General features: G+C 36.3%; 1 protein-coding gene, 1 long non-coding RNA gene and 1 pseudogene across 2 annotated transcripts; 2 read left to right on the forward strand and 1 right to left on the reverse strand.

Annotated features, from left to right (window-relative positions):
• Positions 1-5158: 5158 nt before the first annotated feature.
• Positions 5159-6157, forward strand: LOC148915865 (uncharacterized). The gene is made up of 3 exons (XR_016127858.1): positions 5159-5346; positions 5448-5752; positions 5984-6157. It is a non-coding gene; the product is annotated as an uncharacterized LOC148915865 (long non-coding RNA).
• A 308-nt stretch (positions 6158-6465) lies between these two features.
• Positions 6466-8903, reverse strand: LOC103336554 (plant intracellular Ras-group-related LRR protein 1-like). The gene is made up of 3 exons (XM_008239610.3): positions 7857-8903; positions 7606-7772; positions 6466-7440 (listed from the first exon to the last, which is right to left on the reverse strand). The coding sequence occupies exons 1-3, from the start codon at positions 8646-8648 to the stop codon at positions 6807-6809; spliced, it is 1593 nt and encodes a 530-aa protein (XP_008237832.2). The 5' UTR covers positions 8649-8903; the 3' UTR covers positions 6466-6806.
• Positions 8904-13286: 4383 nt separating this feature from the next.
• On the forward strand, positions 13287-19528 carry LOC103336558 (putative carboxylesterase 18 pseudogene; annotated as a pseudogene).
• The last annotated feature ends 76 nt before the right edge of the window (positions 19529-19604 follow it).

The raw sequence follows: 19604 nt of genomic DNA on the forward strand, positions 1-19604 counted from the left end.
GATTTCCCCACTTCTTAATATCATTTGTATAAAAATAAAATAAAAACATTAAATAAAATGTACACAAGACGATCGATGGGGCCGATGGTACTCGAGTATGGATACCTATATATATGCATTAACATGACACGTAGAATACCTACCAATATACCCTTCCACTCCCTTACCGTTCCTTTTCTTTCCTTTTCCTTTGTTTTCTTTTTCCTCTTTTCAAAGTTTCAATTGGGGCTAGGATTGTGAAAGATTGATAAATAGTGTAGCACCAATGGGCAAAAAGGCATTTGATATCATGTAAAAGAGAAGAGAATCATTTTTTGTTAATAATGGTGGCGCGAAAGAGGACCTTTCGGGACTTTTACAGTACATTTTTTGTTTTACATATATAATTTTGCATATTGTCTGTCAACTATTTTGGCATGAGAGCGAAGAGACACTCTCGTTAAGTATTTTTGTCTTCATTAGCACAAACTGACAAGTCTTTCCATTCTCTCTAGTTATTGGTCCGCTTCTCCTCCAATCCCTTCTATAAAATTCTTTTTGCACAAATCAAATGTATTTTGCACTGCACCCCATTTCTTAAGGGAGTTGATTTTCAACTCCTTTTTTTTTTTTTTACTTATACTTTATTTTATTTTTAGAGCACTTTTACTTATTTACTGTAGTAAAGGGCAAAGGGAGGCAATGACTATTATTATTTACGTGAATAGTGGCGTACTACAAACTCTTACTGACAAAGGCTGTGGTGTTTCCACCCATTCTTATAACAATCACTATTCACATGAGATATGATGAGAGGAATTTGTATAGAGTTTTGGTATGAGAAGTGAAAAATATGAGTAAGTATTTATTTTTAAAAAAATTCTGAAATTTTTAGTTTTTTTTTAATTTAAAAAATTAGATTTTTTTAAAAAAATTTGGTTGCTGACGTCATCGTTGATGTCAGCAAACTCAGGGTAGAGCAAGGGATGGTTTTGCCTGAGAGCTAGCCCAAGCTTGTGGAGCCCACACCCAGCCCGGGCAAAAAAAGCTAGTGGAACACTTTTTTCTTCTTGGGCCCCCCTTGCCCCCGCCCTGGCTAACCAATGGAACTGCTCTTAATACTTTTTAATCAATTTTTTTCTTTTTTGCTCTTTCTCTTTTCTATTATACTCTTACCCTACATTAATGTTTTTATAACTAAAATTAAAAAAAAAAGTTAACATAAAATAAAAAAAACAAAAACAAAAACAAAAAAATAAGTCAGAGCGTCTTCTACTCCTTCATCTTGTCTTTCCCACTACTCCATTACCTCTGACGACGAAACTCAGCCACCATCTCAGAGCATCCACAGTGGGGGGTGTATATTAGGTGTATGTTAAATATACACTCAGTCACGGAATGGTCTCCAATGGGGAGATGTAAATGGATGTAAATATACATCACCACCATGGGGATGTAAAATAAAATGTATATTTACATCTATTTTTACATTCCTTCTTTGGCGGGATCCACTCGAGAAAAGAGAAGAAAAATGAAAAAGTCAACATAAAGGTTGGGACCACGACTACACCCCACTGGAGCAAAAGCATATTTACACCTGAAGATGTAAAGGAGATGTAAAGTGGCCTTATACCCCAATTTACACCCTGTGGATGCTCTGACGAACTTGAGTTGTTTCTAGGGAATACCCAAATTTTGGCATATGAATCTACAGGAAATTATTTTTTCAGTCTTTTATGAATCATGCTTTCCCCATTTCTGTAAGACCAATAATTTAAAATTGAACGCTTCTTATTCAATTTTTGATGTGTTTGTTTAAAAAAAATTAAAGGTTCAACAATAACCATTAATCATGCCTCCTAATTGGAAAAATGCAAAGTCTTTGCATACTATTCTTTGCAGCAAAACATGAAACCACTTTTGACAGAATGAAGGAAACCTTTAGGAATTAATTCCTAAACTCAAGCCAGATAATCAAATGTCGTCCACATACAAATTTATATTTTTCTCGAAAATATTTAGGCAAAAAAAAGAGGAGCTCTTATGATACATGTTCACTGTTCACTGAAGGAGAAGAAGACGCTCTCACTTCTTTCTTCTTCTTTTTTTGTTTTTGTTTTATTTTATGTTAATTTTTCTTAATTTTAGTTATCAAAACATCAATGTAGAGTAAGAGTAGAATAGGAAAGAGAAAGAACAAAATTGATTAAAAAATATTAAAAAACAAAAGGGAGTGTAAAGTGGAGAAAATGGGAGTGGGAAAATGAACTCTCGATTTAAATCTTCAAATTATATACAGCTAAAATGTACGTTTTTTAAAATTAAATATGAGTGTTAGGTTAGGCTTTAATCTTACTTAATTTAACACTCAGATGTAATGGGAAAAAAAAAATTATTATCCAAATGATGAAAAACTAACTACCCCTTAATAAATTTCAGGTTTTCTATAAAAACAAAATTCCATTAATTTTCGAGTTTACATAGTTTAGATATAAAGATATAGTTAGAATCCTATGAATTGATATATTAAGAATAATTTTTTAATGAAGTTGCTTTACTTTTATCATGGTTTCGGATATATTCCAGTTGGTAGTCATACATCTATCATTTCTTTTCTATGAGAATGTTTAAGTTAAAAAAATTTCATTCCTCAAATGTTGTAAAACAAAAATAATATTACAGTTGAATGAGCTTAGGAAATGGTGGACGGGTGTGTGTTTAAACCTAAATTCACATCCATCCTAAACTATGTCCGGATGAAATCAATTTTTTTTTAGTATAATCAATAGTTTAAACTTTTTTTCTTTTTTTTGGGAGGGAGGGGGTGTTCTCACACATATACAACCAAGATACCATAGGGATTTGAAATTGAGACTTCTAGTTTATAAATCAAAGTCATTTTTCACTGGACTAGACCATGTTAGCATCAAAATCAAACTAAACATTAACATCGACATAAGAGAATAATAACTCACATAAGTGCCTTTTTCACAACTTTTTAACCTTTCCAAAATATTCTACTAATTAAGTTGGCATGCATAGTATATTTGAGTGAACTATCTAGTATCTTGTTGGGCATCAGATACCTTCAAGCAAAGACAGTTGGCAGCAGAGGCTCATATTGTGATCACCTTACCTAAAGATTGAACTAATTGTAGACAAAACAAATAACAAACAATCCATATATATGACCATGAAAGGAGAGAAAAAAAAAGGATATATATATATATATATATATATATGGTAAATTACTCAAATAGTCCTCAAACTTATACTTGATTTACATTTTGGTCCCTCAACTAAATTATTCGTTCAAATGGTCCATCAACTCTATATTATTCGCTCTAGTGGTCTTATTGTCTAATTTTTTGTTAGATTTAACTTAATTTTAGGATAAATAATGACCAATTTGCCATCATATTTAATGGAAATATTCACATAATATAACGGTATGACCAATGGAACGAATAATATAAAGTTGATAGACCATTTGAACGAATAATTTAATTGAAGGACCAAAATGTAAATCGAATATAAATTTGAAGACTATTTGAGTAATTTACCATATATATATATATGAATATAAAACAGAGTTTCACTAAAACACCCAAAATGAAATTATAAAAAACTCAACACTCAAAACACTTTATAAACACACCCAAAACCCATCATTACACACACTCAAAACTCATTTATAAACACACCTAAAAAATATACAATTGTTGATTTTGAGGTTGATTTTGGGTGTGTTTCTATGTTTAAATAGTATTTAGGTTTTTTTATAAATACACGTCTAGGATTGGGTTTATTTATAAATTTGTATATAAAATAAGGCGAAGTGAAGGAAAAAAACAAAAGAAAACCAGAGGCTATGAAAAGAGATGGTAGCGTATGAACATGGGAGTTGGGAAAGTTACATCAAAATGATAAAGAGATGATGAAGTGGGCATCGATGAGAAAGTGAGCATATAAGCCATTATATGAATATGGGGCTCAAAACCGAAAGGGCAAAATACCGTAGGATATTTCAAGGAATATCCTATGTGTTTAGGACTCTACCACGTTTCTGGCCATTCAATTATTTTCCTCCTTTTTATCTTCCTCTCTCACCCTCCAAGCCTCCCATCCCATGACATCTACGCCACTTGCACTTATTGACATTACAGCCACTTGATGACAAATAATTAGGCTTCGATGCGATTGGTGTACAGCACTGATTCTTTCTTCTTATAATTGTCGGCTTGTTTGCAAGAAACTTGTAACTCAAGTGATTAAGATTATTTATCTTTATACATGATGTTCTATGTCCGACTCCCATGCAATGATAGAATGCACATCTAGGCCAGTCATTCTAAATATTTTTCAATTTTTGTATAAATCATCGTCCATCCATATATACAATTTATTTATTTATAGTGACTATGGTATAAAGCATCAGACTTTTCTCAAGAACAATCACAGGATTATTGTTGTTTCCCAGCACTGAAAAGTTCCAATATTCATGACCTTATATCACAGGGAATTAAAGTTTACCATTAAAGAAACAAGAATACAGTGACTAATTTTTTTAATAAAAAAAAATTCAAAGAAAATAATGACTAATTTAATCACAAGAATATCACTAATGCCAAAAAGTTGTTATTTGGGCGAAGGATGTAGCCCTTTATAAAGGCCTAATTTAACGTGTCCCCTCTACAAACACGTATACACGTCCCAATTCCCCAAGTACACATTATGTGGATGGGACATGTCGCACAATCTCAGCTTTGAGGAAGATTTACAACAATGTTAATTTAATTAGGTTTAACTCAATGGAATATTGTATTGACTTATAGATCAGTGATATTAGGTTTGAACTTCAATGACACACTGTCATTGTAAATAAGGAAGAAATCGAAGGAGGGATAATAGAAAATACATGAAGTCGCATATACAAACATAAATTCTCTTATATGAGCGTCTTGGCGTTTCTACTTTGCGGAAGTAGCATTCACACGATAATAACGTTTGAACGTTCACATAGAAGAAGAACCGAGGGAGAGGGATTGGACAGTTTTAGTCCAACCCCATGTTTGACAATACGGCATATTAATTTAGTTAAAAATAAGATAATATTGTATTTACTACCTTCTAGCATCCATAGTTTGTGTTAGTTATTATTTTGTTGTTGCTGTCGACAACAATGGATGTTGTGTTGCATATGCATGCTTTCTTTTGTTGTTTGGCTACAAGTACAACTACATCAACTTGATTGAAGAAGCCATTAGCACCAGAATTACTGCTACACGTGGAACTTGAAAATAACAACAGCTGACATGTTTGTATAACGATATAGATTGTTTTTGGTGTGCCGGCTTCATCTCTATAGTAGACTGTTTACTAACATCGGTCTGCAAGTGCAAGATATGATCCAAATAATATAACAAGCTATTTAGTTTAATTTCTTGTTTTCTTGTTCATGGTTGCAGGGTCGGGGCTAATGGAAGAGGAGAAGACTTTCTTCACTTGTATGCTCACATTTGAAGACTTTCTTCACTTCTATGAAAATTTAGAATAGAAGCCAACATAACATCTTCATATGATTAAGCTCAGACGGAACATATCAGATTTAATGACACTGGAGGTAGTGGAATAACATGGATCACAGGAGGAACCAAAGCTGGAACCTGTACAGGAATTTTCCTCTTCAGGTCATGTAAAGTCAGTGATATATAAGAAGAACTTCTGCCGGCAACCCAAACAGTTTCTCAAATGTTGAATGAATCCTTATGAGGTAGGTAACCATTGATTCAATTTTCAAGTACCAACAAAGTAGTTCAATCAACATCTCAGCAGAAACTAGACTCAATTGAAGTTTTTAAACATTCAGTGGGCACCACTAAGACTGTACGACTAAATGGCATCATAGTGAAAGAAAGAAGAGATTGTGATACAGTTTCCTCACCTTGTTTCTAATCAACTAGTCCATCATTGTTTCAACTCCTTTTTTTTTTTTTGTCAAAAGAAAAATTCCGACTGCAACTTTGGCCGACAAGGAAGGAGCAAGCTTGCTCTCTCAGGGGACACCCCCCTCTTGGAGGCCGACAAGGAAGGAGCAAGCTTGCTCTCTCAGGGGACACCCCCCTCCTGGAGTTCAGAAAATTGATCTCGAGCGGCATAGTGGCATAGCTTGGTGAAAGGGGCCATCCAGATCAAAAAGTTCCACATCCAACAATGGAGGTTCTTCCATGGCATCAAACGCAGGTATCTCTGCCCCATTTTTACAAGAGCTGTAAGCGAAGTGATTGGTAAACAGAAATTGATAAAACAAGAAAAAGTCCTCTCCATTTCATTCAGGTTCACTAGTTTGAAGCTTGACAGAGTTTGTTGTTGTTTCAACATTGCTGGTGAATCCCACATAGGGTTATTAGATGCAATAAAATTAGCAACCTAGGAAGTCAAGAAACTTAAAATATGACTTGGTTATTAGATGACATCATAAGTATCTTGCATAACAAGCATTCAACATTGTTGTATTTCATACAATGGCAGGGAAAATGCATTACAACTGGTGGCAACATTTGATGCTTCAAATTTAATGAATGCGCTCACTATAGAAAGTTAAACTAAAACTACATAATTATAAAGGACACAAGCTTTTCTACATATTACCATAAAGCAAACCTTAAATCTCACAACTATTGGACTGAAAGAACAAAACTTTATAAGGCTTCCACCTCTTCCAAGCTAGAATGGATACAGTAAATAGAAGTAAAAAGAAAGTGAACAAAAGAAACAGAAAGGAATAGCAAGACAAATTTTGTGCAGCAAAGAGCCGTTGCACGAAATCATAGCTGCTGGTCAAGAATAGGGTCTCTAGCAGTTCTTGGAGATCCAATATATTCAGACACACCAGAAACATAATCCTTCAACCAGGAAGTGCTGCGTGTCAACCATCCTGTTTCTTCTCGTTCTTGTACTTGAAGCATGCTCTTCCTTTCTTCTTCCACCAGTATCTCTAACCATCTCTTGGCCATAAAAACCTTGACAGCTTCCACACCTTGTTGAACTACATCCGGGGGTGGAAGCACAAGAGGGTTCCCGTCCACATTAAGTTTGGTCAAATTGTCCAGGCGGCCAAAAGTATCTGGAAGAGCATGAATCTGATTGTTGCTGAGGTCAAGTTCCTTGAGGTTGGTTAAATCACCGAAAGTGTCGGGCAGCTCTGTGAGATCGGTAAAATTACTGCAGAGATTGAGGATTTGAAGATTGGTCAACCGGCCAAAGGCTAGAGGAAGGCCGCGGAGCTCATTGAAGTGAGCATCCAAGTAGCGCAAGGACCTCAACTCACAGACAGAGGTGGGAAGGGAGCGTATTTTGTTTAATTGGATAGAAAGCTTCTGTAGATTGACCAACTCAAAACCAATGTTGGTTGGCAAATATGTGAGGCCGTTGAAGCTCACATCCAACTCCACCAATGACCTAACCACATTTTACAAAACCAAACTACTAATCATTCCATTTCTCGCTCACTCATACACACACACACACACACACACACACACACACAACTCAGTCTTACTTATTTTTATATTCTAATAATTAAAGAAAAACAAGATACAAGCTTTACAATTTTTTTGAATTTACCTGCATTGACAGATAGAGTCAGGAAGGGCACTTAGCTTGTTCCCATAGGCACTCAGAACCTTCAAATTCTGCAACATCCCGATTGAGTCTGGCAGTGCCTCCAGAAGATTCGAAGACAAATTTAGCTCTTCAAGCTTCTCTAATCCAGCTATTGAATCAGGAATTACCTGTTCAAAATTGATTTTTTTTTCCTTAATTCAATATTAACAAGTTAATTAAATCAAATCAAACCAAATGAAATGAAATCTAACCTGGAGTTCATTATTGGAAAGATCGAGCATGAGCAAACCACGAATCCGGCCAAAGGCCTCGGGCAAGAATCGCAACCGCCGACCGGAGAGGTTGACCCTGTCCAGCTCGGTTCCGGAGGCCTCCTGTAGAATCCCTACCACCTCCTCATGGACTTGGTCGCTGGTGAAACCCTCCTCCTTCACCTTGTCATCTTCGACGACGACGCCGGCCTCGGCCGACTCGTAAATCTTGACGAGCCTCTGCTCGGCGTCCTTGAGAAGCTTTTCGTAGGCGGAGTGCAACTCATCCAGCTGCACAATCGCCTTGTAACCTTGTTTCTCCTTCTCCGCCGACTCGCGGTACTCCTGCTCTCTGTCCGCAAGGTTTGCCCGCCACTGGAGTCGGTCGACGTCAGCAGGGCGGGGCGAGAGAACGAGCTCCTCTAGCTTCTTTGCCAAATCGGAATCGACGGCGGCGAGCCTGGCCTTGGAAACGTCGACGGCCTCGTGGTCGGGGCGGTCGCCGAGGGTTTTGAGAACGGAGCGGGTCTGGGAGACGTCGGAGATGGCCCGGCTCATGGCGGCGAGGACCTTGGGGTCGGACAAGTGAGGCATGTGGTCAACGATCGTGGTTTGAGAGGAGGAGGATGGATCGGTGGAGGATTTGGATGGTGGTTGTGGGTGGGCGTCGATGTGGATGGAATGGAGGTCAGAGGCGATGGGGGTTGTGGGTGCGGTGTGCTTGGTCCCCAAGGAGGGGAGGCGGTTCATGACGTAGGAGAGGATGGGGAAGTTGGACGGGTTGGGATCCATTTGGGTCGCGTCGGAGGAGTAGAAAGTTGAGTGGATTGATTGATTGAGTTTGTGAAACGGAGAGGGAGAGAGTTGAGAGTTGTGAAGAACGAAAATGGGATGATTACTTAACGTCGCTTCGTCTGTGAAGAAGGTGTGCCCGTTTCTGGATATGGTTTCTTGAGGGCGTAGATAACGGAATGAATGACGGACTTGACGAGGTCAGGTTTGAATTTGACAATCTCATCGTGGGGTGGGGTGGAGAGAGAGACTGTACTAGAGTGTGAATATAAAATTAGATTACACGTGTCCAACATGAAAATCTCATCGTGGCGTGGGTTGGGGCTCACACAATTTATATCTAGTATGCTGTGTATATATTGAATAGTGTGATGATACTGGACCCGCTGACCTCAGATACCATCTAGACAGCCCAACGTGAGCATCCTTATTAAACATTCATACAGCCTCAACCACTACTTTAGACCTATCCGAACGAAGCTTTTGTTAGGATTGACCTATCCCCACGAATTCTTTGTGTTGATAGACCTATCCCTTTGAGTTCCTCTTACATGATTTGACATTCTTAATATTTTATTTTGAAACGGATAATGCTTCTCTCCTTGCCCATAAGAGCATTTCCACTACTTAGCCCTTTAGGCCAAGTTCATCCATCAGCCCAGCCCGAGGGTGGGGAAAAAAAATTGCATTCTAGCGGAGCAACCAGGCCCGGGGTGTGGGACCCACCTACCGGGTTGACCGAAGTTCGCAGGTCCAAAGCGCGGGGTGACATCACTGACGTCGGTGAAGTCGACACGCGGTTGAAGTCAGCCGCCATCCCAGCGGGTGGAAGACACGTGTACGCCTCGATTTGATTCCACTTCATCCAGCAGTTGGTGATTTTCAGCAATAAAATTATGAAAAAATAAAAAAATTTAAAAAATACTAAAAAATTCTGATTTTTTTTCCTATAAATACCTATAAATACCCTTCACTTTCAACACCAATTCTCATACATTTTATTCTACTTCTACAATTACTCAACATTTTTTTCACTCTTCACTCAACATTTTCTTCACTCTTCACTCAACATTTTCATCTCTTTCACCTTGTAATTTTATTTCTTATTTTTATGGCTTCTTCTATTGAAACCGGAGGGGCGTGGAGCACCATGGAAGATGTTTCTTTGTGTGAGGCTTGGCTCCGAGTTTGTCATTGTCCCTTGATAGGCAATGAGATGAAATTTTTCCATATGTGGAAAAAAATTCATGCAATTTTGAAAAATTCTGGACTCGCCTTACGGAAATGGCATTGTCGAGTAGGTGGAAACTTCTCAACAAAGAGATGGCAAAATGGAGAGATGCCTTGGCAAAAGCGATGAACTTGTATAGAAGTGGGGAAAATCGTACTAACGAGGTAAGTATTTTGTAATTTTCGTTATATTAAGTTTAATGTCCTAATATATATATATATGTTGTTAATATTTATTGCATTTTCAATATTTTGTTAATATTTCTTGCATTTCAAATATTTTGTTAATATTTCTTGCATTTTCAATATGTTGTTAATATTTCTTGCATTTCCAATTGTTTCTTCATATTTCTTGCATTTTCAATATGTTGTTAATATTTATTGCATTTCCAATTGTTTCTTCATATTTCTTGCACTTCCAATTTATTTGTAAGGTTAATTGCATTTCCATTATTTTTATTTTGTTACTTGCATATCCAATATATTTTAAATATTTATTGCATTTCCATTTTTTTGTTAAATAGCTCATTCAAGCACAGATGTGGTTCGGTGCAATCGGGAGTGGCAAAAAAATTCACCCATCATGAATGTTGGGAGGTGGTGAAATATTGTATGGCGCTTCAATATTATTCCCACGGGTCCCGACATTGTGTTAAGAGACGCCTCTCCGTGATGCAGCGACATCGGATTCACCTCTCGATTCCCCTATGGTGAAGACTCACCTATCCAAAAGGAACCGAGGCCCATTGGCGAAAGGCTCTGAAGGCAAAGCGGGTAATTCAAGCAATCATAATTCAAAGTTTTGGAGAAATTGCAAGGCAAAGCGTCATAAGAATTGAAATGGAGCAAAAACGCCAAGATATGGAGGTGGCAAGATAGAGATGTCACGTGGCTTGATTTGATTGGATGAAAATCTTATCTGAAATTTGAAATTCATCCGAAATTTGAACCCAAATTTATCTGAAATTTAAATTTTGAAATTCATCCGAAATTTGAACCCAAATTTATCTGAAATTTAATTTTTGAAATTCATCCGAAATTTGAATTTTGAAATTCATTCGAAATTTGAACCCAAAAATTTATTTGAAATTTGAATTTTGAAATTCATCCGAAATTTGAACAAAAAATCTTATCCCGAAGATTTTATCCGATTATGAATAGTCTTGACACGTAGGAACCCGTAAATCTTATCCGAAAATATTATCCAAATTAATTATTGAGGTAAAAAAGGACATTTTGGAAAAAGCAAAAGGAGAGAGAAAAATTTTAAAAGAAGCAAAAATGGACAAAAATGCCCTTATTTATTTTTAGATTTCCTAAGGAATCCAATACATTTGCATATCTTTGATTTGAAAGTTAAGTGGTTTTTTTGTCTTTTTTGAAAAAGCTTTGGCTTTTTCCAAAAGTGAAATTTTTTATGTCTAAAACCTAAAAACCTTAAAAAATTGTGAATAAAACAAAAATGAATAATGCGCCCTTAGCAAGGGCAGCGGTGAAACACAAAATTACGATTTGCAAGGGCAACCACTATTCACGTGAATAGTAGCTGCCCTAGCTCCCCCCCTTGCCATGGCTAAGGGCAAATGGGTGGAGTTGCTCTTATCATAGCAAAATGAGCCATAGAGTAGTTACTATTCATGTGAATAGTAGTTGCCCTAGTTTCTCCCAGCAAAATGTGTTTTTAGCAGTTTAAGTTTGCCATGACAAATACTATTCATTTTTTTATATATTTTTTCACAACTTTGTTTACTTAAACAATTAATTTGGATAATATTTTTGGATAAGATTTTTGAGTTCCTACGTGTGAATACTATTCATATCGGATAATATTTTATTTTATTAGTTGTATTAGTTGGTATTTATAGAAAAAAAAAAGTATGAGGATTTGGTGTTAAAAGTGAAGAGTATTGGTTGGTATTTATAGACACTGGCGGACCCATAATTTTTTTAGCGGAGGTGCAATATTGGCTAAGTATGAAAAATAGTTTTTCGGAATAATCATTTTCTCAAGATAATTTTTGGCGGCTTTTATTCCTTACACATCAAATAAGAAAACTTGATTTTATGGGATTTTAATATAAAGTATATATTGACTTAATGAGCCATCATTTTTAGCATAAATCGTACTTTTCACTAAAACCGATTTTTCATATTTTGATTTGGTGGGAATTTGAATTTCTAGTATTTTTATTTGAATCCAAATGGGGGTACTTCCTTATTTACATTGTAAACTTAAGTAAATTGAGTAATATAAAAATAAATGAAAGTAAAAGGACAAAGACATTTACTTAAATGTTGAAAATAGAAATAAGGTATAGAGAAAAAAAAAAATCAGTATTTTTTGGGTTTTTTTTTTAATTTTTGTTGATTTTTCTTTTTTTAATTGGGAAAAATTGGCTCTTTGTTGGATTCTTTGGAGAAAATGAGATCGGAGGCCCAAAGCCAGCCATGTGGAAGAAGCCGTTGGGGGCACTGTATGGCGGGCACGTCAAATTTTTAACGTTGGCGTGTGCAGCGCATGCGCCAATGTTAAAAATTAATTAAAATCTTGGCGTCGTCGTGATGTCATTCGATGACGTCGGCTCGGCCTGCGGGCAAGTGCTCATGCCAGCCCAGTCTGCTGGCCCCCACCTCCTGCCTGGGCTCCCTTGCACTGATGGAAACGCAAAAGACCCAAACCCCAGCCTGAGGTTTGCCAGCACTGCTGGAAATGCTTTAAGGAGGAATTTTTCTCGCCTACTAATTTATTTTATTTTGAGACGGATAATGCTTACCTCCTTGCCCATAAGGAGGAATTTCTTCTCGCCTACTAATGTGGCTCAACTACAATCTGATACGTGTTTCTCTTTCTATAAGTAATTTAAATAAATAATAATAATAATAAGTGTGAATTTGTGGTTGAGCCACATTATTACTAGTAGGTAAGGAGAAGTTCCTCCTTATGGAGAATGAGGGAAGCATTATTATTTTGAAGCAATCTAAAGCTTGGCACAGTATACGGCATAGAGAAAAAAGATAATTTGACATGTATGTAAAAATGATTCATCAAAAACATAAAAAATAAAATCCCATGCGTTGTAGTCTTCAAATTTTGAAGCCAAGCATGGCCATGAGACTGAGAATCGTTGCACAAGCAACGGCAAGGAGGCCTCTCTCTTTCATGATCACCCTGAACAAGTAGATTGCGACATCAGCGGTGATGAGCTTCCCGCGTCGAACCAAAACCCGACGATGATTCCCGGCAAATGTTAGCAGCACAAGCACTGTGATCCACGCCATCATGGTCGCCCGTGCCGCGATCACAACCAATGCTAGTACCATCAACGCTCCCAGAACTGGGAGTAAGAGGACTGTGATGTGGTCATTGTGGTCATTGTAGAACAGGAAGACCCACAGAGATGCCAAGAAAGACAGCAAGAACGTGGCGGTTGCAGCTGCTTGTGTTGTGGACAAAATCATGGCTGAGGTGAGGCTGGGGGATGGGTGAAAACGAAGGAAGGATCGATCACCAGGAATGAGAGAAGGATTTGGGGTTAGTTTTTAGTTGTGTTAATTATTTTGGTTGAATTGGCAATAATGAAGGCTGTGCGCGCACATGGGTGGGTTGGCAATGACATGGTAAATGAACCCACCAACCAACCAAGCTCAACATATATATGATGGTGGTCCTTAATTGCCAGCGGGGAATTATATATATGTGATATAACGTGCATGAATTCCCTATATATATATATATATATATATATATATATATATATACACAATTCATTCATCGCTTTGCTTCAGTAAGAGCTGGAGATAGACGCATACAGAAGAAATGGACCAAAACCAAAAGCAGCTAGCCTCCCCACATCTTTCATGGAGACTCCGCCTCTTCCTGTTCTCCTTTTCCTTCGCCGTAGACGCCTCTCGCCGCTCAAACGGCACTCTCAACCGTCGTTTCATCAACCTCCTGGACTTCAAATCCCCTCCTCTAACCAAACCTCACAAAAACCTCAAAAGCTCTGACGTCATCGTCGACTCTTCCCGCAACCTCTGGTTCCCCCTCTACACTCCCACCGCCTCCTCATCCGCCACCACCCTTCCCGTCATCGTCTTCTTCCACGGCGGAGGGTTTGCGTTCATGGCCGCCAACTCAAAACTCTACGATGACTTCTGCCAGAGGCTCGTTCGCGAACTCCCAGCCGTCGTGGTCTCCGTCAACTGCCGCCTCACTCCGGACCATCAGTATCCGTGCCAATACGACGACGCATTCGACGTCTTGAAATTCATGGAGAACGACGGCCACTACTTTGAGGGCGCGAATCTCAAACAATGCTTCCTCGCGGGAGACAGTGCGGGTGGAAACATAGCGCACCACGTGGCGCTCAGATGTAGCGGACACGTGTTCCAGAATTTGAAGGTTGTTGGGATCTTGTCGATCCAGCCGTTTTTCGGAGGAGAGGAACGGACAAAACCCGAAAGGAAGCTGGTGGGAGTGCCGGTAGTGAATTTGGAGTGGACGGACTGGATGTGGAGGGCGTTTTTGCCGGAAGGGTCGGATCGGGATCACCCGGCGGCGAACGTGTTCGGACCGAAATCGGAGGATATATCGGGGTCAGATTATGTTGTGAAAAATAATAGTTTCCCTCTTTCCGTAAAGCCAAATACAAAATATTTATATTATAAATAACATATAAACAAATTGAAAAGCTTTGAAGGTATAATGAAATTGAAGAAAACAAAATAATAGGGAAATAAAAGGAAAATAAATAATAGGTAAGAAGGTGAGTTTGGTGGTGAAGCACGTCAAAGACGCTTTGTCCTAAAGCCTTTGTAGCCTCTCTACGTGCAGTCTTGACGGTCTACAAGACTCCAAGATACGACCCTTGTACACAAACTCAAGATCCACTATGAGCACGTTCATAGACAGATATAGGTATCCAAGTCATAGAACCATTGCCCAAAATAATAATAATATAAAGTAAAGAATATATGTAAAAGTAGAAAAGGAAAGAATTAGTTTGTGGTGGTGATTGTGGTATGTGATATTCTAACAATGTATTGTGTTTTTTGTGTGTATCTTGTGTGAAGGAGGAGTGGCCTTTTATAGGCATCCAAAACCATGTAACCTTCACCAACCATAAAAGTTCACCAACCAAAAAATTAAGGCATTCACCAACCAGAAATAAAACCTGAATATTAAATATTTATAACCCCCACAATAAATAAAATAAAACAGCCAAAATAATTAAATAAATAAAATGGTTAAATTTTTAAAACCTTTTAAAATTCCAACAATCCCCCACAAGGTTTTCAAAATTTTACCATGACGAAAAACCAGTGAAAAATATATAATATATATGGGCAATATAATACTATGTAATAGGTGTAGGTGCCTTCCGGGCTTGAACCTACACTTAGTGATGATAGTCTCCATTTGAGGAACCTGAGTGTACACAGTATTGAACTCGGCCCCTTTGACCAAACTTCAACATATCCCACACATAGTATTAGTTGAGACTTGGATGCGGGGTAGCGCTATTTATGGCCATGCGCTAATCTTGATTCTCATGAGAGTTACTAGAGAATAGCCCAATTCTCATAGTCGCGGCCTCACGACGTCTCTCACTTAGGTGAGTTCTCCAAGAGTACATGTGACCCGTACCCTGCGGGAGTTTGCCCGCCTCGAAACTCATTCAGGGATAAATCCCTTCCTAACGTCACATAAAATAGCACTTTTGCCTTAGGGATGAGCAGAAGAATATCTCAAGGATATCTCCTCAGTTTTATGAGTGCTATATGAGTCACGCAGTATGGATTGTTTCTACCACATTGAACTTCCTTCATGGGATCTCCAATCACAGAAGTTGGGTTACCTCCCTAGGTGACTCCCTTATGGGCTTAAGCACATCCCCCTCGACATTTTGCATTAATAGCCTCCTCCACGAGGCATGCATATTAAGACTAGCCTTCACAAGGCATATATAATGTAGGTCATGTCTTTGTTCTCCATTTTTGCGCGCTTTAAACCTGCATGTTATTAAAATATTTCCTACACAATCTTGCACACAAATAATTAGTAGATTTCACCTCAGTATAATTGGAAATTAAATATGCATTGGTATACAGTTAAGTATAACGGAAATACATCATACATTAAATCTTTTGATCAAGAGTACCTCTCAAGTCCGTGAAACTTTGAGTACACCTGCTACCACTTATGAACAACAATATAACAATTAATTCATTAAATAAATTTATTTATAAGCACTGAGTATTTCAGGATACCCTTACTCCCTTTTGTGCACTCCAAATGGCTGAAATCATGATCACATATCCAAGTTGAAATTGTATCTTGTCGATTCTCAATATGAATCTATAAGACAATAAGAAGTCTCTACCAAAATTTTATGCCAAAATCATCATTAGTTGCAAATATTTTCGTATCAAATTGAAGATAAATTAGTCTCATAATAAACTTGCATAATGAAACAAATTTCATATAGACATAGTATGTTTGCCAATAAAATATAAAAAGTATTATGTCACTAAATGAATCTTTCCCATGAGAGCATAAAGAAATTAAAAACACACAAAAAATTATGGGAAAGAGAGAAGGAAAAGCCAACATAAATGAATCTAATATTTTCCAGCAAAATTGCTTAATGTTAGTAACAAATGAAATTACAGTATTAAAGTTCCCCTTTAAGAAAATTCAACTTCCACAAATTGGTCCACACGTTTTAAAATAAAATATTAATAATTATCAAAACGCAAATAACGTAAGCATTTGAGCGCTAATTAAAATAGAATAAATCTGAATAAAGGAGATATGAAAACTTATATAATAAATGTACAAAATAAATTCAGTTTTAAAGAGGTAATCAAAACCACTCAAAATTTGGAAAATTACATTCAACATAAAATAAGTATTGAGATTAAATTTTGTGTTTGAAATACCCACATAGTTAAGGAAAAACTCAACCCCCACAAATTAGGGAATTCTCAAAATATATGAAGACTGTACCAAAATTTATTTAATTTTAAAATTATAAGATATGTACTCATAGTTATCTTGATAGTCATTGTAAACATAACAGTGAAACCATCGAAAGCCTCAAAAGAAAAAAAATGCCTCAAAAAATTTAGGGTTTGAAAGTCTTACACCAAAACTGAAAATTAATACCACTTACAGTGATATAATTTATTATTTCATTTCAGTTTTCTGAGGAGGATTTCACAATGTATACTTCATGACAATTAACTCAAAGTGTCAGCTGTCAACACTTGACAATCAAAAGAATATTAATTCACTCAATATATTTGTATCAAGATTAACTCAAGTAAGGATTGCACAATCGAATATATTAATAACACGGTTTGATACTAATAGTTTTATGTAATTTGATTACACGGTTTGAAAAAAATATTAATGAATACTTTTGATTGCTTCAGCAAAAAGATTTTGTAATAAAACCTTCAGCAATTAAAAATAACCATCACAATAAGAAATTGCCTTATTTGAAAGACCAATTGAAATGAAGTCATAAAAAGAAATTAACGGCAACCAAAATAATGATTGAAAGTAATACCAAGGTACAAAACAGTTATGTCAATGAAATGGCCGTTGCAAAGCTTCTAATTAAAGTTAATGACAACAATGGATCTCAAAAACTAACGTCCAAAATAAATTGTACCAACAATGGATTTCAATATAGGACATTATATTCTCAACAAAATAGAATAGTCAAAATTAATTTCTCCATAAATGTAAAAATTCTAATTCTCAACATTGATGTATCAACCAACTAGCTAATGGCATTTATACTATAAAAAAAATGCTTCGTTTTTCTCCCAAATTTAAAGCAATGACAGCCAGCAAAATAAAGAATAATTAAGCTCAATAAAAGTTGCAATAATATCACATAAACTCTCTGCACGTTTCGCAAAAATTGATATCTATAAATGAAAATAAAGAATCAATATAAAATTGAAAACACAGATAGGTCAGAACTAAAACTCACACAAAAAACTATAAAGATAATGTATAGAAACCCAACATTAAAAAATAATAATTGCAAACAATAAACTTTATAATTGCTTCTCACGTTGATATGAAGGATTTCCAAAAGTAAAGCAGACCTTTTTGGCAATTGAGAACAATAAAACGATTTAAAAAAAAACGATTATAAAGGACCATTATATAAAGGAAGATTGATGGCAACCAAAATGAATGAAACGTGCTTTGAAATTTCAATGGTCATTAATTAGCTTTTGAATGCTATTAACATTATTAAGATTCTGAAATGTATTTTAAAAACAGACACACCACATAAAATAATAATACTTTGAACTATAATAATAATACCAAATAAATTAGTCTGTAGGTTTTTATTTTCAAACACTAGCAGTAATTTCCCAAACGTTAGCGACAAATTATAAACATATAAAAGTACCAACAATATTTAAAGCAGTTGAAATTGTATAGACAACATGAAAGCTTCAAACTGAATCTACCCAAAATAAATCGTAATTTTCATTTTGAAAATCCAATACGAATGCAAAAGCTTCCGTCAAAGAGTTAAAAGATATTAAAGCTAGCAATACGGGAAGAAAACAACTTTAACATTACAAGGCTTTAGATTGTTGTGAAAAATAATAGTTTCCCTCTTTCCGTAAAGCCAAATACAAAATATTTATATTATAAATAACATATAAACAAATTGAAAAGCTTTGAAGGTATAATGAAATTGAAGAAAACAAAATAATAGGGAAATAAAAGGAAAATAAATAATAGGTAAGAAGGTGAGTTTGGTACGGTGAAGCACGTCAAAGACGCTGTCCTAAAGCCTTTGTAGCCTCTCTACGTGCAGTCTGACGGTCTACAAGACTCAAGATACGACCCCTTGTACACAAACTCAAGATCCACTATGAGCACGTTCATAGACAGATATAGGTATCCAAGTCATAGAACCATTGCCCAAAATAATAATAATATAAAGTAAAGAATATATGTAAAAGTAGAAAAGGAAAGAATTAGTTTGTGGTGGTGATTGTGGTATGTGATATTCTAACAATGTATTGTGTTTTTTGTGTGTATCTTGTGTGAAGGAGGAGTGGCCTTTTATAGGCATCCAAAACCATGTAACCTTCACCAACCATAAAAGTTCACCAACCAAAAAATTAAGGCATTCACCAACCAGAAATAAAACCTGAATATTAAATATTTATAACCCCCACAATAAATAAAATAAAACAGCCAAAATAATTAAATAAATAAAATGGTTAAATTTTTAAAACCTTTTAAAATTCCAACAGATTATCCTTCGACGATTGTGTTCTTGGGAGGATTTGATCCGCTGCAAGAGTGGCAGAAGAGATACTACGAGGGATTGAAGAAAAGCGGGAAAGAAGCTGAGCTGGTGTATTATCCGAACGCCATTCATACTTTCTATGTTCATCCGGAGTTAGAAGAGTGTGCTGCTTTTTTTAACAAAGTCAAAGATTTCGTGCAATTGCAAATTGTAAGCAGACAGAACATAAAATAGGATATCACTCAGGAGGATGATATCATATATGAATGGTAGGGGCCATCCATAGTTGTTTTGTTTAAGTGGCTAGTTAATGATTTTCTTGCAATTCTAGTCAAAAATAATTTACGATTACCATTCCAGGTAGCTCTCTCATAAAAAACCTTTCATCTCATAAGCGGTTTGTAAAAGCCTTTCACTCATTCACGTCACG

The sequence above is a fragment of the Prunus mume genome, linkage group LG6 (assembly GCF_029339155.1).
Source record: "Prunus mume cultivar Tortuosa linkage group LG6, ASM2933915v1, whole genome shotgun sequence".
Classification (NCBI taxonomy): domain Eukaryota; kingdom Viridiplantae; phylum Streptophyta; class Magnoliopsida; order Rosales; family Rosaceae; genus Prunus; species Prunus mume.

Excerpts from the sequence above, each read along its gene's own strand:
- LOC103336554 (XM_008239610.3), bottom strand. The coding sequence starts at position 8,648 with ATGGATCCCAACCCGTCCAACTTCCCCATCCTCTCCTACGTCATGAAC. Across the intron at positions 7,773-7,856 it reads TTTCCAATAATGAACTCCAG|GTAATTCCTGATTCAATAGC; the intron begins GTTAGATTTCAT and ends AATTTTGAACAG. Across the intron at positions 7,441-7,605 it reads GACTCTATCTGTCAATGCAG|GTCATTGGTGGAGTTGGATG; the intron begins GTAAATTCAAAA and ends AAATGTGGTTAG.